The 15,491-nt window shown below is 40.5% G+C and overlaps 1 protein-coding gene across 1 annotated transcript in view; it reads left to right on the plus strand.

Moving 5' to 3' along the window:
- Positions 1 to 15,491, plus strand: part of DOCK5 (dedicator of cytokinesis 5) — a 242,031-nt gene that overhangs the window by 86,479 nt on the left and 140,061 nt on the right. Inside the window, exons 6-9 of the mRNA XM_006884916.1 lie at positions 2,305 to 2,453; positions 9,574 to 9,709; positions 10,889 to 11,046; positions 15,304 to 15,385. Coding sequence (XP_006884978.1) covers positions 2,305 to 2,453; positions 9,574 to 9,709; positions 10,889 to 11,046; positions 15,304 to 15,385 — 525 coding nt within the window. The remainder of the gene's footprint in view (positions 1 to 2,304; positions 2,454 to 9,573; positions 9,710 to 10,888; positions 11,047 to 15,303; positions 15,386 to 15,491) is intronic.

The following is a 15,491-nucleotide window of genomic DNA, read 5'->3' on the forward strand; positions in this document are numbered from 1 at the left end:
GGTCAAAGATGCATAGTATTGAAAAGTCATCTTTAAAAACTTCTTATAGTGTTTAAAATGAAAACGTACATTTCGGTCGTTTTTAAGGGACAGGTCACTCAAGCTTAAGGCTTTAAATAGGACGCTTCTTAGCAGAGACTGAAGAAATTAGAGTTCACCATGTGATTTAGGATATAGTGTTTTGGTAAAAGCGCATGGGCAGGACAGGCTAAGAGAAGAAGAGAAACTTGTTCCAGGTCAAGGAAATAATGGGTTTCAAGAGTCTGGAACATTTGAGAGACGTAGACATAGTTTTCCATGAAAGGAACATGGATATTCATGGTGGACATTAATAAGAAGTGTGGGAGAATCAGTATAGGGACTTGGAGTGTTATCTATCAGTGGGAACCACCCAAAGTCTTTAAGCAAAAGAAGGATGCATCTAGAATTTTAGAGTATGTGGGTGATTTGTATATTCATGGATTTTTCAGCCAGCTATCTCTCCTACAAAGAACCCTGGCTCTTCAACAGGTTAACATTCAACCTGTAACTGAAAGATCAGAGGTTTGAACCCACCAGACTTCTGCAGAAGATAAGACCCGGTCATCTGCTCCTGTAAAGGTTAAAGTCTTGAAAACTATGGGGCAGTTCTGCTCTGTTACATGAAGTGGCTCTAGGTCAGAATTGACTCAACAGCCCCAAAGAACAACAAGACATTCTGTCCTACATCGTGCTTGGGAGGGTTGGAGGGATGCTCTAAGAGTGGAAGAGAAGACCCTGGGTGAGATGGATTGCCTCAGTCACTGGGGTAACGGAAGCAGGTGTGTCAGAGACGATAATGTTAGCTTGGGATAAGACAGGTATAGAGCGGTTGTACATAGGGTTGCTATGTATAAGTCACAACTCAGTGGCACTTCACAACAAACAACAATAGCTTATGTGATTCTGAAATTACAATAAGAGAGAAGGAGGATTCAAGTTTAATTCTATTTTGTCAATTAAAAAAATGCAATTCCACAAGCCCAACTTTTTGTTGTTATATGCCGTCAAGTAGCCTGTGACCCATAGAGACCCTGTGTACAGCAGCTCTGAACCCTGCCCTGTCCTGAGCCAGTCTCACTAATTCCGACTCACTAACCCCCATTGCCCCAGTCACTGTATCAACCCATCTCGTCCGGGATCTCCCTCTCCTGCACTGTCCCTTTACTCTTCAACACATAATGTCCTTCTTCAAGGACCAGTCTCTCATGGCCACATGCCCAAAGTATGTGAGACAGAGCTTCAGAATCCTAGTCTCCAAGGAGAGACTTGTTTTCACCCTCTCCAAGACAGAACTGTTTGTTTTCTTGGCAGTCCATGGTATGTTCAAGACTTCTCTAGCACCAGTTCAAAGGCATCAATTCTTCTTCTTTATCTTTAGTCATTGTCCAGCTCTCTGATACATAGCAAGTAATTGTGAAGACCATGGCCTGGATTAGGCACACCTTAGTCTCTAGACTGTTATATTAGACCCTTCTCAGCTTTCTGGAGGGGTCCCTGTCAGCAGATTTTCCCAGTGTGATTCGTCTTTTGATTTCCTGACTGCTGATATTAGGAATATTGATTGTGGAGCCGAACAAGCTAAAATTGGGTTTTTGTTTGTGGTATTTTTTTGTTTGTTAGTGGGTTTTTTTTTTACAAGCTGTAATTGTTAACAACCTCAATCTCTTCTCCATCTTTCATGGTGCTTTCAGTTGGCCCAGTGGTAAGAATCTTTGCCTTCTTTATGTTAAGCTTTAATCCATATTAAAAACTACAGTCCTTGACCTTCTGCAGCAAGCACTTCAGGTTTTCTTCCTTTTCAGCCAGCAAAGTTGGGTCATCTGTGGCATAACATAGGTTGCTGATGAGTCTTCCTCCAATCCTGATGCCACATTCCTTCTCATAAAGGCCTGTTTCCTGAATGAGCTGTTCTGCATATCGATTGAAGAGTGTGGAGATAGGATGTGTCCGTGACATGCCTTTCATGATTTTGAATCATGCAGTGTTTCCCTGCTCTATTCTGAGGACTGCTTCCTGGTCCAAGTATAGGTTTCACATAAGCACAGTCAAGTGTTCTGCAATTTCTATTTTTCTCAAGGTTAGCCACAATTTGTTGTGTTTCACACAGTCAAATGCCTTTGCACAGTCAATGAAACACAAATAGACCTTCTTTTGGTACTCTTTGCTTTCTGCCAAGATCCATGTAACATTGGCCCAACTTACTGTGTGAAAAAGTTAATTGATTACATGCCATTTTATAAAAGTTGCTCCCCTCCTCCATAATACTTCTTTCTATCCTCTCAGACCAACAAGATCACGGTCTTTCGCCAGCTGCAACAGATGACTTACAGCCTGATTGAGTGGCGCTCCCAGATCATGTCGGGAACCCTCCCCAAGGATGAACTGGCAGAGCTCAAGAAGAAGGTCACAGCCAAAATTGACCACGGGAACAAGTAAGCCAGGGATGATGCTTTACTGACACCTGGTAAATGATTGTCACATTTAAGCTGAAGACACTTCTCTTGATAAGTTTTTGATCTTAGAGTTAACAGAGAGCGATGTTTACTGCTGTCCTTTTGTCATTACCAGTTATTTTGTTTTGCTGAAAACTGTTTTCATAGCACCTCCCATGTGCCAGGTCCTAAGTCCCTACTCTCAACAGGATCATGGTTTGTGAAGATCCACCTTAAGTCAGATTTCAGCAAGTTCCCTGCCAACCATACTCCCCATAACTCAGCAGCTGAGGCTGACACTCTCAGGCATTGGAGACTTTCGTCTGTTCTAACAGTGGATTTTAAATCAGGATCAGGCTCATCCTCTCTGTTTCCATCATCCCTTTTTTTTATTTTACTAATTTCAGTGAACACATCATCCCTTTCTTAATGAGGATTCACTGCCTGCCCCCTTAACCTTTCCAGTTTTATTTATTTTGTTGTTGAAAATATACCCCACAGAGCACATACCAGTTCAACAGATTTTACATACAGAATTCAGTGATTGATTATGATGTTCAAGTTGTGTAAGCATTTTCTTCTTCCACTTTTTCTGTGTTACTCCTCCTCCATTCACATAAACTCATTTCCTCTTAACGTTCCACTCTAATTTTTGTTCTATTGCTATCTACCTGTCCTATATAGATAGATCTTATAAGAACACATATATCCATACAGATACTCTAGTTAAGCTAATAGGCGCTCCTTTTGATTACCTCTGTGCAATAGGTTCACGGATTCCTCCAGTGTCATGGCTCACATGAGAATTTGAAGGGATATAAATGTAGATTTTCATCCTTTTATTGAAGATTTTTCTGAGAACTCATTTACGCCGTCCCCTTTTCCTTATGACTCAGGGTGAAGTCTCTCTCAGGGAGGAGTGATAGGGAATGGCAAAGGACACACTGGCAAAGAAGATTAATCAGAACTGGCTTTGACAAGCACTGTGACATTTGGACAAGAACAAACTGGGAGGAGGGTAGAGAGAATAGTGCAACAATGAATGAGTGGAAGCCCAAAATCTCTGTAAATGTTTATGAAAATTAATAAAATATAATTATAAAAAAAAAAAGAATGATCAGTAATGTTAGCTGGGTATCATCCAGTTCTTCTGGTCTTTAAGCAAAGGAGGTGGTTGTTTATGGTGGCATTTAGCCTCCCATTCCATTTCTTCCTCCTATTCCTGATTCTTTGTTTCTGTTGTGGAGCTGTTTTTCACATTGTGTGAAAACCAGATTTTGTTAAAATAGTTGAAGATGTTTATAGTGTGTTGATTGTGTCTGACATACTCTAGCTTGCTACCTTTGAGGAAATCTCCATTGTGTTTCCAAGACAGAAGATTGGCCATCTTTTCTTCAGCTGGAGCTGCTGAAATGTATGAGCCACTGGAGGTGAGGTGTGTAGCCTTTTGCCTAACAGGACAACACCATCATTTTATTAGTCTTCAGATTAATTCAACCAAGTGTATAGGTTCCAGATTTTACTGCCTTTAGGAGAGTAAGAAGAACAAGCAAATATGACTTGCCGTGTATCAGAAAGCTGGGCAGTGACTAGGGATGATAGAAGGAAAATTGATGCCTTTGAACTATGATGGAGAAGAGTATTGAATACACCATGGACTGCTAGGAGAACAAACAGGTTTGTCGCAGAGAGGGTGAGACCAGGCTGCTCCTTGGAGGCAAGGATTCTGAAACTCCATCTGATATACTTTGGACATGTTGCAAGGAGGGACCCATCCTTGGAGAGGGACATCATACTTGGGAGAGTGGAGGAACAGTGCAGGAGAGGAATACGCTCAATGAGATGGATTGATTCAGTGACTGGGGTAATGGAGGTAAGTGTGTCAGAGACAATAAGATTGGCACAGGATAGAGCAGGGTTTAGGGCTGTTGTACACAGGGTCACTCTGAGCGCAGGCAACTCAATGGCACAGAACAGCAACAATCCAATGTATGGTGATCCAAGATTCTTGCCAGCTCTTTAAAAAGTCCAAGGTACTGAGTTCTTCAGATAGTTTTTGTGCACAAATCTTTGGAATTTAGTTTTCTTTTCTAAATTTTTTTTATAGTTTCTATTTGTGATTTTTCATTCTTGTTACTTTATTTTTCTTCTCCCACCCTGTGTCTCTTGAATATTCAAGCTCTATTAAAATACAGCTCATTTTTTAAAAAAAATAATGACCCTCCACTTTTTAAAACCATAAATCTTAATGGAAAGAGACTGCTTATCTTTCTGTCTTGAGCAGCAGATGGATTTGAGATGCACAGCATTTGATAGACAGTGCACCATGCCACGGAATCCACACCAGAGCTCATTCCAAAATAGCACATAAGATTCAGAATCAAACTGTACTCATGAAATGTACAGTTTGTTTCAGATAAATTACTTGATTATAACTCTGTAATAAAAAAAATATTAGTCATTACCATGAAATCAGAACCAACTCATGGACCTCGAGTGGGTTTTCAGAGGCTTCAGTTTGCAGATTGCCTACCTATATCTCATAGAGCCACTGTTGTTATTGTTGTTGTTAAGTGCTGTCAGGTCAAGCACGACTCATAGCGAGCCTATGAAAAAAGACCTGGACCCTGTTCTATAACTGTCATCGTTTCTCTACGTTCATAGAGTTTCCAGAGGCGTGTTGTTTAGGAAGTGGATGCCACTCCTGCTTCCAAGACTATTTCAGTCTGGAAGCGCCACCAAACACTGTCCATGATGGGTAACCATTATGGTGTTTGACATATCAGTGGCACAGTGTTCAGCAACCCCATGTTACTTCAGTACAGCAAATTGACAGACCAGTGCAATACCACTTAGAAGAATGTTAAGTAATACCAGGTCCAAGGGCTGTAGACACCAGGGATCAGCCACCTTTTAAATATAAGGCCTGCCCACCTAGTCCTGGTTGATTCGAAACAAGAGGCTTTCAGCTCACAGCTCATTGTTAGCTAAACTCCAGCAAATCCAACTGTGAATGAAAAACCCCAAACCAAAAAACAACAACAAAAACACCAAGCCAACAGTCCACACCCAAAATTCAATGAAACAAGAGAACCCTGCATTGAAGCACATGAGGGAAAGAACTGCTTAAAAGGAATATATGATTAGGTATTATTTGCATGACAACAATCCAGTATAAGAGCTGCATAGTAAAGTGGACTGGTATTGTGGTGAGGTATTGTACAACAATTGAAAGAATTTTTTTTTTCAAAGAAAAAAGTGAACTGGGAAATTCACGTTCTCTGTGAACTTTCAGTTAAAAAAACAAAACAAAACAAAAACAACCCAAAACCAAAAAACAAGAGAATCCACTTCCCAGTATCTAACTGCCTCACAGAGCCTCTGGTGGATTTAATTCCCTGAGACGTGCCACCCTACCAGCTACACCACCAAAGCTTCTAGAAAGTAGCTGTTACTACTCCTGCTTTATGATTAAAGAAACAGACCCAGTGAGCTTAAGTGAGTAACTTGTAAGGCGCATAGATAATAGCTCGGGAATTGTAAATTTGAACCCAGGACTTCTTGGCTCCCTGCCTGGTGCTCTTAGGATTAAGAATTAACAGTCCTTCCCACTATAACTTTACCTACCTAGCACTGTAACTGCAGGGTTTTTCCCTTTGTGCACATATGCTGGTCTGTCTTTTGCATCTTACCCACAGGGTGACATTGGCCCAGAGGTGCATCAGTCTCTGGCTTGGGGTGTTAATCTCCTACAAACAGTAAAGCATGCCTACTTTCCCCTCCAGCCCTTGGAAGGAGCTGAAGACATTAAGCTGCTGTGTCATTGCGTCAGTGACACGGTCCCAGAGCAGCCAAGGCCATCTCTCATAAGTTTGGGTGGCCTGTGGGTCTGGCTGGAATGGAAAGGAACCTGCCAGAGTTAATCAGTTGATGATGTAGGTGATATAAAACGGGGAACAGGGAAATTAGACATTTTTTGTCTTGTTCCCAGAGTCTTGGCACACTGCATTCTTACTCCCGTACTTTTTCCCCTGCTTTTTTGACATCCCTCTCTAAGTTACTGCTGCCTGGGAGGCACACTAGGCATTCAGCGGTAATATCGTATTACCACCAGAGCCTTCAGCTTTTTGAAACTGAACAATTTTTTTTCTATTTTTGTGCCCATGTTCAGATGTAAAAGCTTTGGTGAGATCATCTCATGCATGTACGAGCATATGGCTCTTTCTATTCCCAGGCAGGGCTCCCTGGACAGTGAAAACAGTGAATATACTCACTTGCTAACCAAAAGTTCAGGATTGAGTTCAGCCAAAGATGCATTGGAAGAAAGACCTGGCAATCCACTTCAGAAAAAGTCAGCCCTTGAAAACCTTATGGAGCACAGTTCTTATCTGACACATAGGAGGTCACCAAGGGTTAGAGTGGCCTTGGTGGCTGTTGCTTGTTTTTAGTTCTGTGTAGTGTACAATGCCACAGCTTAACATCACCAGGTGTTTGGGGCTTTTGTGTACTATTTGCATTAATAACTATCTTTGATATTTCTCTTCCCTTTTAAAAATTCTGCTCTGATACAATGTTTACAAAGTTATTGGCTTTTTGCAGTCAGTATGTTGTTACAAGGCTCTTCCACTTTGAGCTCATGATTTTCCTCTATGTTCACTCTTGCGTTCTGTCCCTTTCCTGGCTTCTGAGTTCTCATTTTAGGCAAATACTGCCCTTGTGATCCATGTGTATGCTTGATTATTCTGAGGAGTAAGTTCCTTCCTGGGGCTATTGTACACCTTACAAGTGATTAAATGCCAAATGATTTAATTTGGCCGAAAACTGAGCCACTAAACTCAGTTCCAGGCTCAAAACGTTGCTAAGGGCATGGTCTTGGGGATTCCAAAAGCAGGCCTGGCCATTTTTGTCATTTTTAAGTTTTGTTCCCCTTTTAGAGTGGGCAGCAGTGGTCGCTGGGCTCCATCCAGCTCTTTTGGTGTCAGGGTCATGGAAATTGATGTTCCTGTGGCCCTTTCGTCCTTTGGACTAATTGCTTCTACTATGTCTTTGTTTTTATTCCCTCTTATTTGTTCCAGACAGGAAGAGACTAATAGTTGCAACCTACAGGGCTGTTAGCAAGTTTTTTTAAGGCCCCAGTAACTTGTTAATAAAGTAGCACGTAAAACGCTTTCTGTAGACTATGTTCTTTTGTTTGGTTTTGTTACCTCCTGAATGTGTGGTCCTGAGGCCCTCAGACTAGCAACTCGTTCTCTCTGGTGTTTGGTTATAATTAAGGAGTTTACATAACTTTGCCCTCTGTTGGCTCTGCTGTGTGCATGATGCATACGCAGTTATGCATGGTCACCTGTCATGTTATGGTCCTGGGTGTGGTTATGGGTGTAGTCCCTCTGACCTGTTTATACCTGTTCATTTTTCCCGTCTGCTTTTGTATTTAGTATCTAACATTTACTGAGAGATTAGTATATGCTGTTGAGCTCTGATGGCCTAGTGGTTAAGGCGTTGGGCTGCTAACCCAAAAGCAGATGGTTCACATCCTCCAACTGCTCTGCAGGACAAAGATGGGCAGACTCCTCCACTGCAGTCTACAGTCTGAAACCTGTCCAAGGTCAGCTATGACTCTTTTAGTTTATTACTATAACAGGGTCATAATTATAGATACAGATGTTTCTCTTACCTGTATACCATTTTACTAAAACTTTTATTTTATATTGGTTTTCTTACAAAGTTTGTATACATTGTGTTTCATTCACATTGTGTTTTACACAATCATTCCCATTCATTATTTTTCATAAAATTAATCACCGTTTAACTATGCCTACCATTACCTTGTCTTTCCAGATCCCTGCTGGATTTTTTCCATTTCCTTTACCTCCCCCTCTCCTTCCACCCACCATATTGTGTGACTCTATGACTTCCCCTGACTCTTCCTCACTTCTCTGCTCCCAGCCTCCTCCCCTTGCATCCTCATACACATTTTGCTAGTTATTCTTTATATTTCTACAATAATGGTCTTATGAGACTGTTGTAGTTCTCTCAGCAAAATGCTCTCCAGTCCTTCCCAAGTTATTTAGTAACTTTTGAAATCATTGATCCTGAGTGCTGCATAATATTCCATCGTGTGACTATAACACAGTTTCTCAATGCATTTGATTGTAATTGGTCATTTGGGCTGTTTCCATGTTCTTGTAATGGTAAAGAATATGTTATGAACATTGGTGTACAGATCTCCATTTGTATCTCAATTCTAATTTTCTCAGGGTATGTTCATAGCCGTGGTATAGCTAGGTCATATAGAATTTCTGTTTTGTGCTTTTTGAGGAATGGTTTTGAGGAATGGTTTTTGAGGAATGGTTGTACCATTTTATAAGCCCATTAACAATATATAAGAGTTACTATCTCTCCACATCTTCTCAAACATTTATTACTTGCTGTCCTATTAAACTTTGCCACTGCTACAGGAGAGAGATGGTATTTTATTATGGTTTTGATTTGCATTTCTCTCATTGCCAGTGATTTTGAATACTTCTTCATGTGTCTGTTTGCCACCCGAATGTCTTCTCCATGAAAAGTCTTTCAGTGTTTTTTTAATCCATTTTGTAATTGGGTTATCAATCTTTTTGTTCTATACTGCTTTACTTTTAGGAAAGACCTACTTTAATACTTGTTTTTGCAAACCAAAAGAAATCCAAAGGGAATTTTTTCGTTTACGATAAAGAAATACAACTAGCATAGTTTTGCGGCCAGCTGTTAAAGAGACACAAGAGTCCTTTTCTGGGAAGTATACTCAGCATCCAACCACCATAGCTTTGAAATATGTCTGTGAACTCTGTGTTAGTGTTATCTTGGGCTTTACTCAATAACGAGTATGAATGGGTAGTTTTGTTCTGAACTCTTAAATTCTTCCTTTGTAACATGAATGGTAATTGTGTCTTTATTTTATATCATTTCAGTTTAAGAGAAGTTTCACATGAATGTCCTACCTTCTGATAGGGAAGACATCTCTATTAGTCACCCTAATTAGATACCCTGTTGGGAATCACAATTCAGTCCATAGTAGGGCCCTTCAGTAAGAGAATCTGCCCTGTCGGGAAGGATCTGCTGACCTGGGCTTTCTTTCTAGAATGCTCGGCTTGGATCTCGTGGTGAGAGATGACAATGGAAACATCTTGGACCCAGATGAAACCAGCACTATTGCCCTCTTCAAGGTCCATGAGGTGGCCTCAAAAAGGATTGAGGAAAAGATCCAAGAAGAAAAGGTACCTTTCCTCAAATGTACTCATTTTTGGCTACTGAGGTTTCTTTTTTTTCTCTTTTCTTTTCTTTTTTTTTTAATGACAAAAAGATTCATAGCTTGAGGACAAGGCAGCTCATGGTCTGATACGGACAGATTGCATAGGTATGTATTGAGTGAAAAAGAGCAGGGTGAAGGACAGAGGCTATTAATTGTATTTTTTAAAAGAGAATAACACATCTGTACTCATATGAGGGGAGCTCTGGTGGCCTTAGTAGGTCAGGAATTATGCTGCCAACTCGAAGGCATGGTAGTTTGAGTCAGCCAACTGCTTCATGAGGGAAAGGTGGGTCTTCTCCTCTGGAGTAATTGACAGTCTCTGAAAACCCATTTTGAAGGGTCAGCTATGAGTTGATTCTGCCTCAATAGTATGTAACAACAGTTCTATATACTCATAGCCTAACCCTATAGTGATAGATAAGCAACTGATGGTAGTAGATGCCTCTTGGGAAAAGGGAAGGCAGACCTTTTGTAGTTTCTGTGTATTTCCAACATAATAATTAGAAATATTTTAAAATAGTATTTGGACATTAAATGGAAATTAGAAAGGAACTAATACTCATTTTTTAGCTATCCAGGTCCAACTATATTAATACTTTGGTTTATTTTCTGAGGTCTTTCTGGTCCAAAGCCTAGAATTTGCCTTTTATTTTTTTAAGTTTTTTTTCTTTTATTTTTCTAAGCCAAATTTCTTTAAATTACTGTTGTGATAATATTTAATTGTATTTCCAAATGTAATGGCTAATGATACCTGAGGGTGAAGCCTTTCCAGTGGCATCTCTTGCTCTGATAACTTACACTTGTATCAGGGATAATAAATCATAATTGTGCTTTTGTGTTTCATTCACCTCTGTATTTATCTCATTATGAAAGAGGAGAACTTCTTGAACATATTAAACCCATGAGTTACTACCTATAGACGGCATGTATTGAATTATCTGGGTTCAAGATGCTACGTAGGACAGTCTTTAAGTAGAAGTTAAGTACTAGTGATTGTGTTTTGCTCACTGGATTATTTGTCTTCTCAGTAAGTGCTTTTCCTCTTGGTAATTGGATTTGTCCTTCCTTTGCAGGCCTATTTCTTAGCTATTGCTCCCTGTGTCCTGAAACTAAGATACTTTTCTCTCTTGTCCTTGGTGTTTAGTCAGTTTTACAGAACTTGGACTTGCGGGGTCAGACGAACTTCAGCACAGTGCACACTTACGGCCTCTATGTGAACTTCAAGAACTTCGTCTGCAACATTGGGGAAGATGCCGAGTTGTTCATGGCCCTCTATGACCCTGACCACTCCACTTTTATCAGGTTGTAGCCACTCAGATCATCTGTCTGATAGTATGCTCACCTGTTAACTTACTTCCTGCTTGAAAAATTCTTCATTGGGCTTGAGAAGGGGAGCTGGAGAAAAGGAGGAGAATTTCTGGGAAATGGTAAAAGTTTTTTTAGTATTAAGCCTTTATGCATTGGTGTTAAAATCGTTCAGGAAGAGTGTATATACAGAATGAGGTTTAGAAATCACATAAAACTCATTGTCAGACTGTGAGTTCAGAAACAAAGAATGCAAAAGCCCGTGCCAGTTGCCATCAAATTGATCCCAGCTCATGCTGACCTGGTGTGTGTGTGTCAGAGTAGAGGTTTCTCAGAAGTGTATCACCAGGCCTTTCTTCCAGGATGCCCTCAGGTGGCTTTGAATTGCCAGCCTTTTGGTGTGCAGCCTAGCACCTTAAAATTTGTGCTTCCCAGGCACTCTACTTATTTGGGTTTTTTAAAAAAATAAGTAACAAAACAAACCCAACCCACTGTAATTAAGTTGATTCTCATATTTATGCAATACTCATTTCTACTGAAGAGAAAGAAAATCCGTGTTATACTGAAGAACAAATTCAAGCCTCAAGTTATTATACTTAAGGATGCTATGGACAGAATATCGAATGATCTAGGAAGCATTAAAAGAAGATGAAAGGAGTATACAGAGTCACCGTATAAAAAAGATTTGACTGACAGAAGAATTTCCTAAAACAAGATATAATCAAGAGGCAGTGGTAATAAAAGAGGAAGATCACACTGCTCTGAAGGAATTGGCAAAAAAGAAGGCCCTAGGAATTGATGGAATGCCAGTTGACGTATTTCAACAAATAGATACTGCCCTGGACTTGCTCATCTGGTTGTGCCAAGAAATTTGGCCAACTGACTGGAAGAGATCCATATTTATTACCATCCAAAGAAAGGTGACTGGACAGAATGTGGATGGAAATTATCAAACAATATCATGAAAATCACATGCAAGCAAAATCCTGCTGAAGATTATCTGAAAATGACTGGAACAGGACATTGACAAAGAACTACCAGAAATACAAGCTGGTTTTAGAGAAGAGACCTTGGCACTAGAGACATTTTCCCCAATGTCAGATGGTTCTTGGCTGAAAGAAAGAGTACCAGGTGAGTGTGTATATGAGTTTCATTGACTATATGCGAAGACATTTGATTGAATCACAACAAATTGTGACTAACCTTGAAAAGAATGGGAATCCCAAAACACTTGATTGTTCTTATGTGAAACATATACATGGAGACAGTGCGATTGGCACAGGACAGAGCAGAGTTTAGGGCTGTTATACATAGTGTTGCTATGAGTCGCAAGCGATTCAGTAGCACATAACAACAACAAAAAAATATACGTCGATCAGGAAACAGTCCTCAGAACAGAGCAAAGAAAAACTGCATTGTTCAGAATCAGGAAAGGAGTGTCAGGGATGCATCCTGTCTGTCTTTTCAGTCTGTCTGCAGAACAGATTATTCAGGAGACTGGATTTTATGAGAAAGATTGTACCATCTGAATTGGAGGAAGATTCACCAACAACCTGTGTTACGCAGATGACAAACTTTCTTGCCAAGAGTGAGGAAGACCCGAAGTACTTACTGCAGAAGGTCAAGGACTGCAGTCTTCAATATGAATTTGAACAATATCAAGAAGACAAAGTTTCTTGCCACTGGGCCAGTTGGCAGCACCATGATAGAGAAGAGATTGAGGTTGTTAGCAATTTCAGCTGTTCAGATCTACAATCAATACTCTTGGCACCAGCAGTCAGGAAATAAAAAGAATTGCCTTAAGGTAATCTACTGTTAGGAACCTCTCCAAAATGCTAAAGAGCAATGATGTCTGTCTACAGACTAAAGTACACCTTATCCAGGCCATGTTCTTCTTAATTATTTCCTATGCATCAGAGAGCTGGACAGTGACAGAATGACAGAAGAAGAATTGATGTCTTTGAGTGGTGCTGGAGAAGAATATTGAATATACTATGGACTGTCAAGAGAACAAACAGGTCTGTCTTGGAGAGGGTGCAACCAAGTTTCTTCTTGGAGGCAAGGATTTTGAACCTCCATCTCACATATTTGGGCATGTTGCTAGGAGAGACCAGTCCTTGGAGAAGGATATCATGCTTGAAAGAGTGGAGGGATAGCACAGGAGAGGAAGATCCTAGATGAGATTGATGGACACATAACTGGGCTAATGAGGGTTAGTGTGTTGGAGACAGTGAGATAGCTCAAGATAGGGCAATGTTTAGAGCTGTTGTACATAGGGTCACTGCGAGTCACGGGCAATTCGATGGCACGTAACAACATGTAGTACAGAGTATAAATAATTGGGCTGCGTAGATTTTCTTGGATTTCTTTAATTTTTATTAAAGTTGAGTGCCAGATTGTTTTTTCATGGCATTGCTGGTTGGGTTGAAATTTCCATCCTTCGATTTTGTAACCTTTGACTTAAGCCTCCCAGGAAGACCATAGGGAGTTACAGTGAGCTTTGTTCAACTCAAGGAGGGTACTCAACTCAACAACTCAATGCCATCAAATGAGAACCAACTGAAATTTGAGCCTCCATTCGGTTTTCAGAGGCTGCATATTGCATGGGAGGAACTTGGCCACGTTTCGCCCTCAGAGCAGCAGTGGATTCTAACTGCCTGCCTTTGTGTTGGCAGTTCAACTGCTTACCAGAACTTCCTAGGATGGTGCTACTGTTGAGCAAAATAAATCGGGGGGGTTTTTAAAAGAGATAGTTTAAAATAACTGTTGTTGTTGTTATTATTATGTGCCATCGAGTCGTTTGCGACTTATAGTGACCCTGTGTACAACAGCCCTAAACCGTGCTTTATCCTGTGCCGTTCTCATTGCCTCTGACACACCCATCCCGATTACCCCAGTCACTGAATCAATCCACCTCATAGAGGGTCTTCCCCTCCTGCGCTGTCCCTCTACTCTACCCAGCATGATGTCCCTCTCTAAAGACCTGTTTCTTCTTACAACATGTCCAAAGTATGTCAGACGAAGCCCCAGTATCCTTGCCTCCAAGGAGCAGTCTGGTTTAACCCTCTCTAGGATGAATCTGTTTGTTTTCTTGGCAGTCCATTACTGACAGATATTTCTAAATTAGAAATTTTATTTGACTGTTAGTACATGCATTTCAAGGGATTGACTTGGAATGATGATTATAAAATTAAATTTTATTAAATTTTACCTTTTAAACAGTTTTATCCCAATATCTATGATATAAAATAAGCTGTACCTATTTTTACTATGCATATAATTTTGATATAGTAAAAAACTATCATATAACTGTGATATATTATAAACCTACACCCTACTCAAGATAATAAACACATTTGCCTTCTTCAGAGTTTCCTTGAGTCCCTGTTGCCAGTGGTAAAAAGTGCAGCAGTGACTATTGAGGTGCAGGCTCTCTGTTTTCAGTCCTGCTTCCATTTCTTCTGAATATCTAGGGTTGTGTTTGTGGATCATACAGTAGTTCAATGTTCAGCTTTTTGAAGAACCATCTAATTGTTTCCCTAAAATCAGGTTCTTGATTCAGCAAGATGGGATTGTTTTAAAAAACATTTAAAATGTAAAAATGAATTCAGACAATAGAACCCAAGGGAGCACTGCTGGCCTAGTGGCAAGAAGCTGCGCTGCAATCTCGAAAGCACACAATTCATATCCACCAGCTGCTTCTCAGGAGAAGAATGGGCAGTCTCCTCCTGTGAGATTAACTGCCTCTGAAAACCCACTGGAGGGTCAGTGATGAGTTGGTCCCAACTCCGCGACACACAGAAACCACAAGATCATTTTTGCCTGTGCCCCTCATCTTCAGAAGTGTGATCTGTGAAGGGAGCTCTGGGAACCTGCTGAGTAGGGAGTTGTGCAGCCAACCCACAGACATGTGGTTCGAATGCTCCAGCTGCTCAAAGGGAGAAAAAGATGACCATTCTTCTCCAGAGTGATTTAGCCTCAGAAAGCCTGCTGGAAGGTCAGCTATGACTCTGTGGCAATTAGTATGAATAGTGAGTACTGGGTAAATATCATAGACATGAGTTATGCTCTCCAGGCCAAGCTCCCAGCAACTTGTGGGAGCGATCATTTCCAAGGTCTCCATACAGCTCTGCTATACCCACACCTGCCTATTGAATTAAACCGACTATTTCTGGATATGGCATTTCAGCCTGTAGAGAAGGCAGCATCAATCTCCAGGAAGTTTCTCACTGAAAATCATTTTTCCTTTGCCAGTGAGAACTATCTGATTCGTTGGGGTAGTAATGGGATGCCCAAGGAAATTGAGAAGCTCAATAATCTTCAAGCAGTCTTTACTGTAAGTACTGCCTTACTGTTTTATAATTTCTTTTGTTTGTAAGATTAGAAGATGTACATGATAAATATATTGTTATTGTTGTTGTTATGTGCTCTCGAGTTGCTTG

Source organism: Elephantulus edwardii, unplaced genomic scaffold (genome assembly GCF_000299155.1).
Source record: "Elephantulus edwardii isolate Elephantulus edwardi_28Jun2011 unplaced genomic scaffold, EleEdw1.0 scaffold00038, whole genome shotgun sequence".
Lineage (NCBI taxonomy): Eukaryota > Metazoa > Chordata > Mammalia > Macroscelidea > Macroscelididae > Elephantulus > Elephantulus edwardii.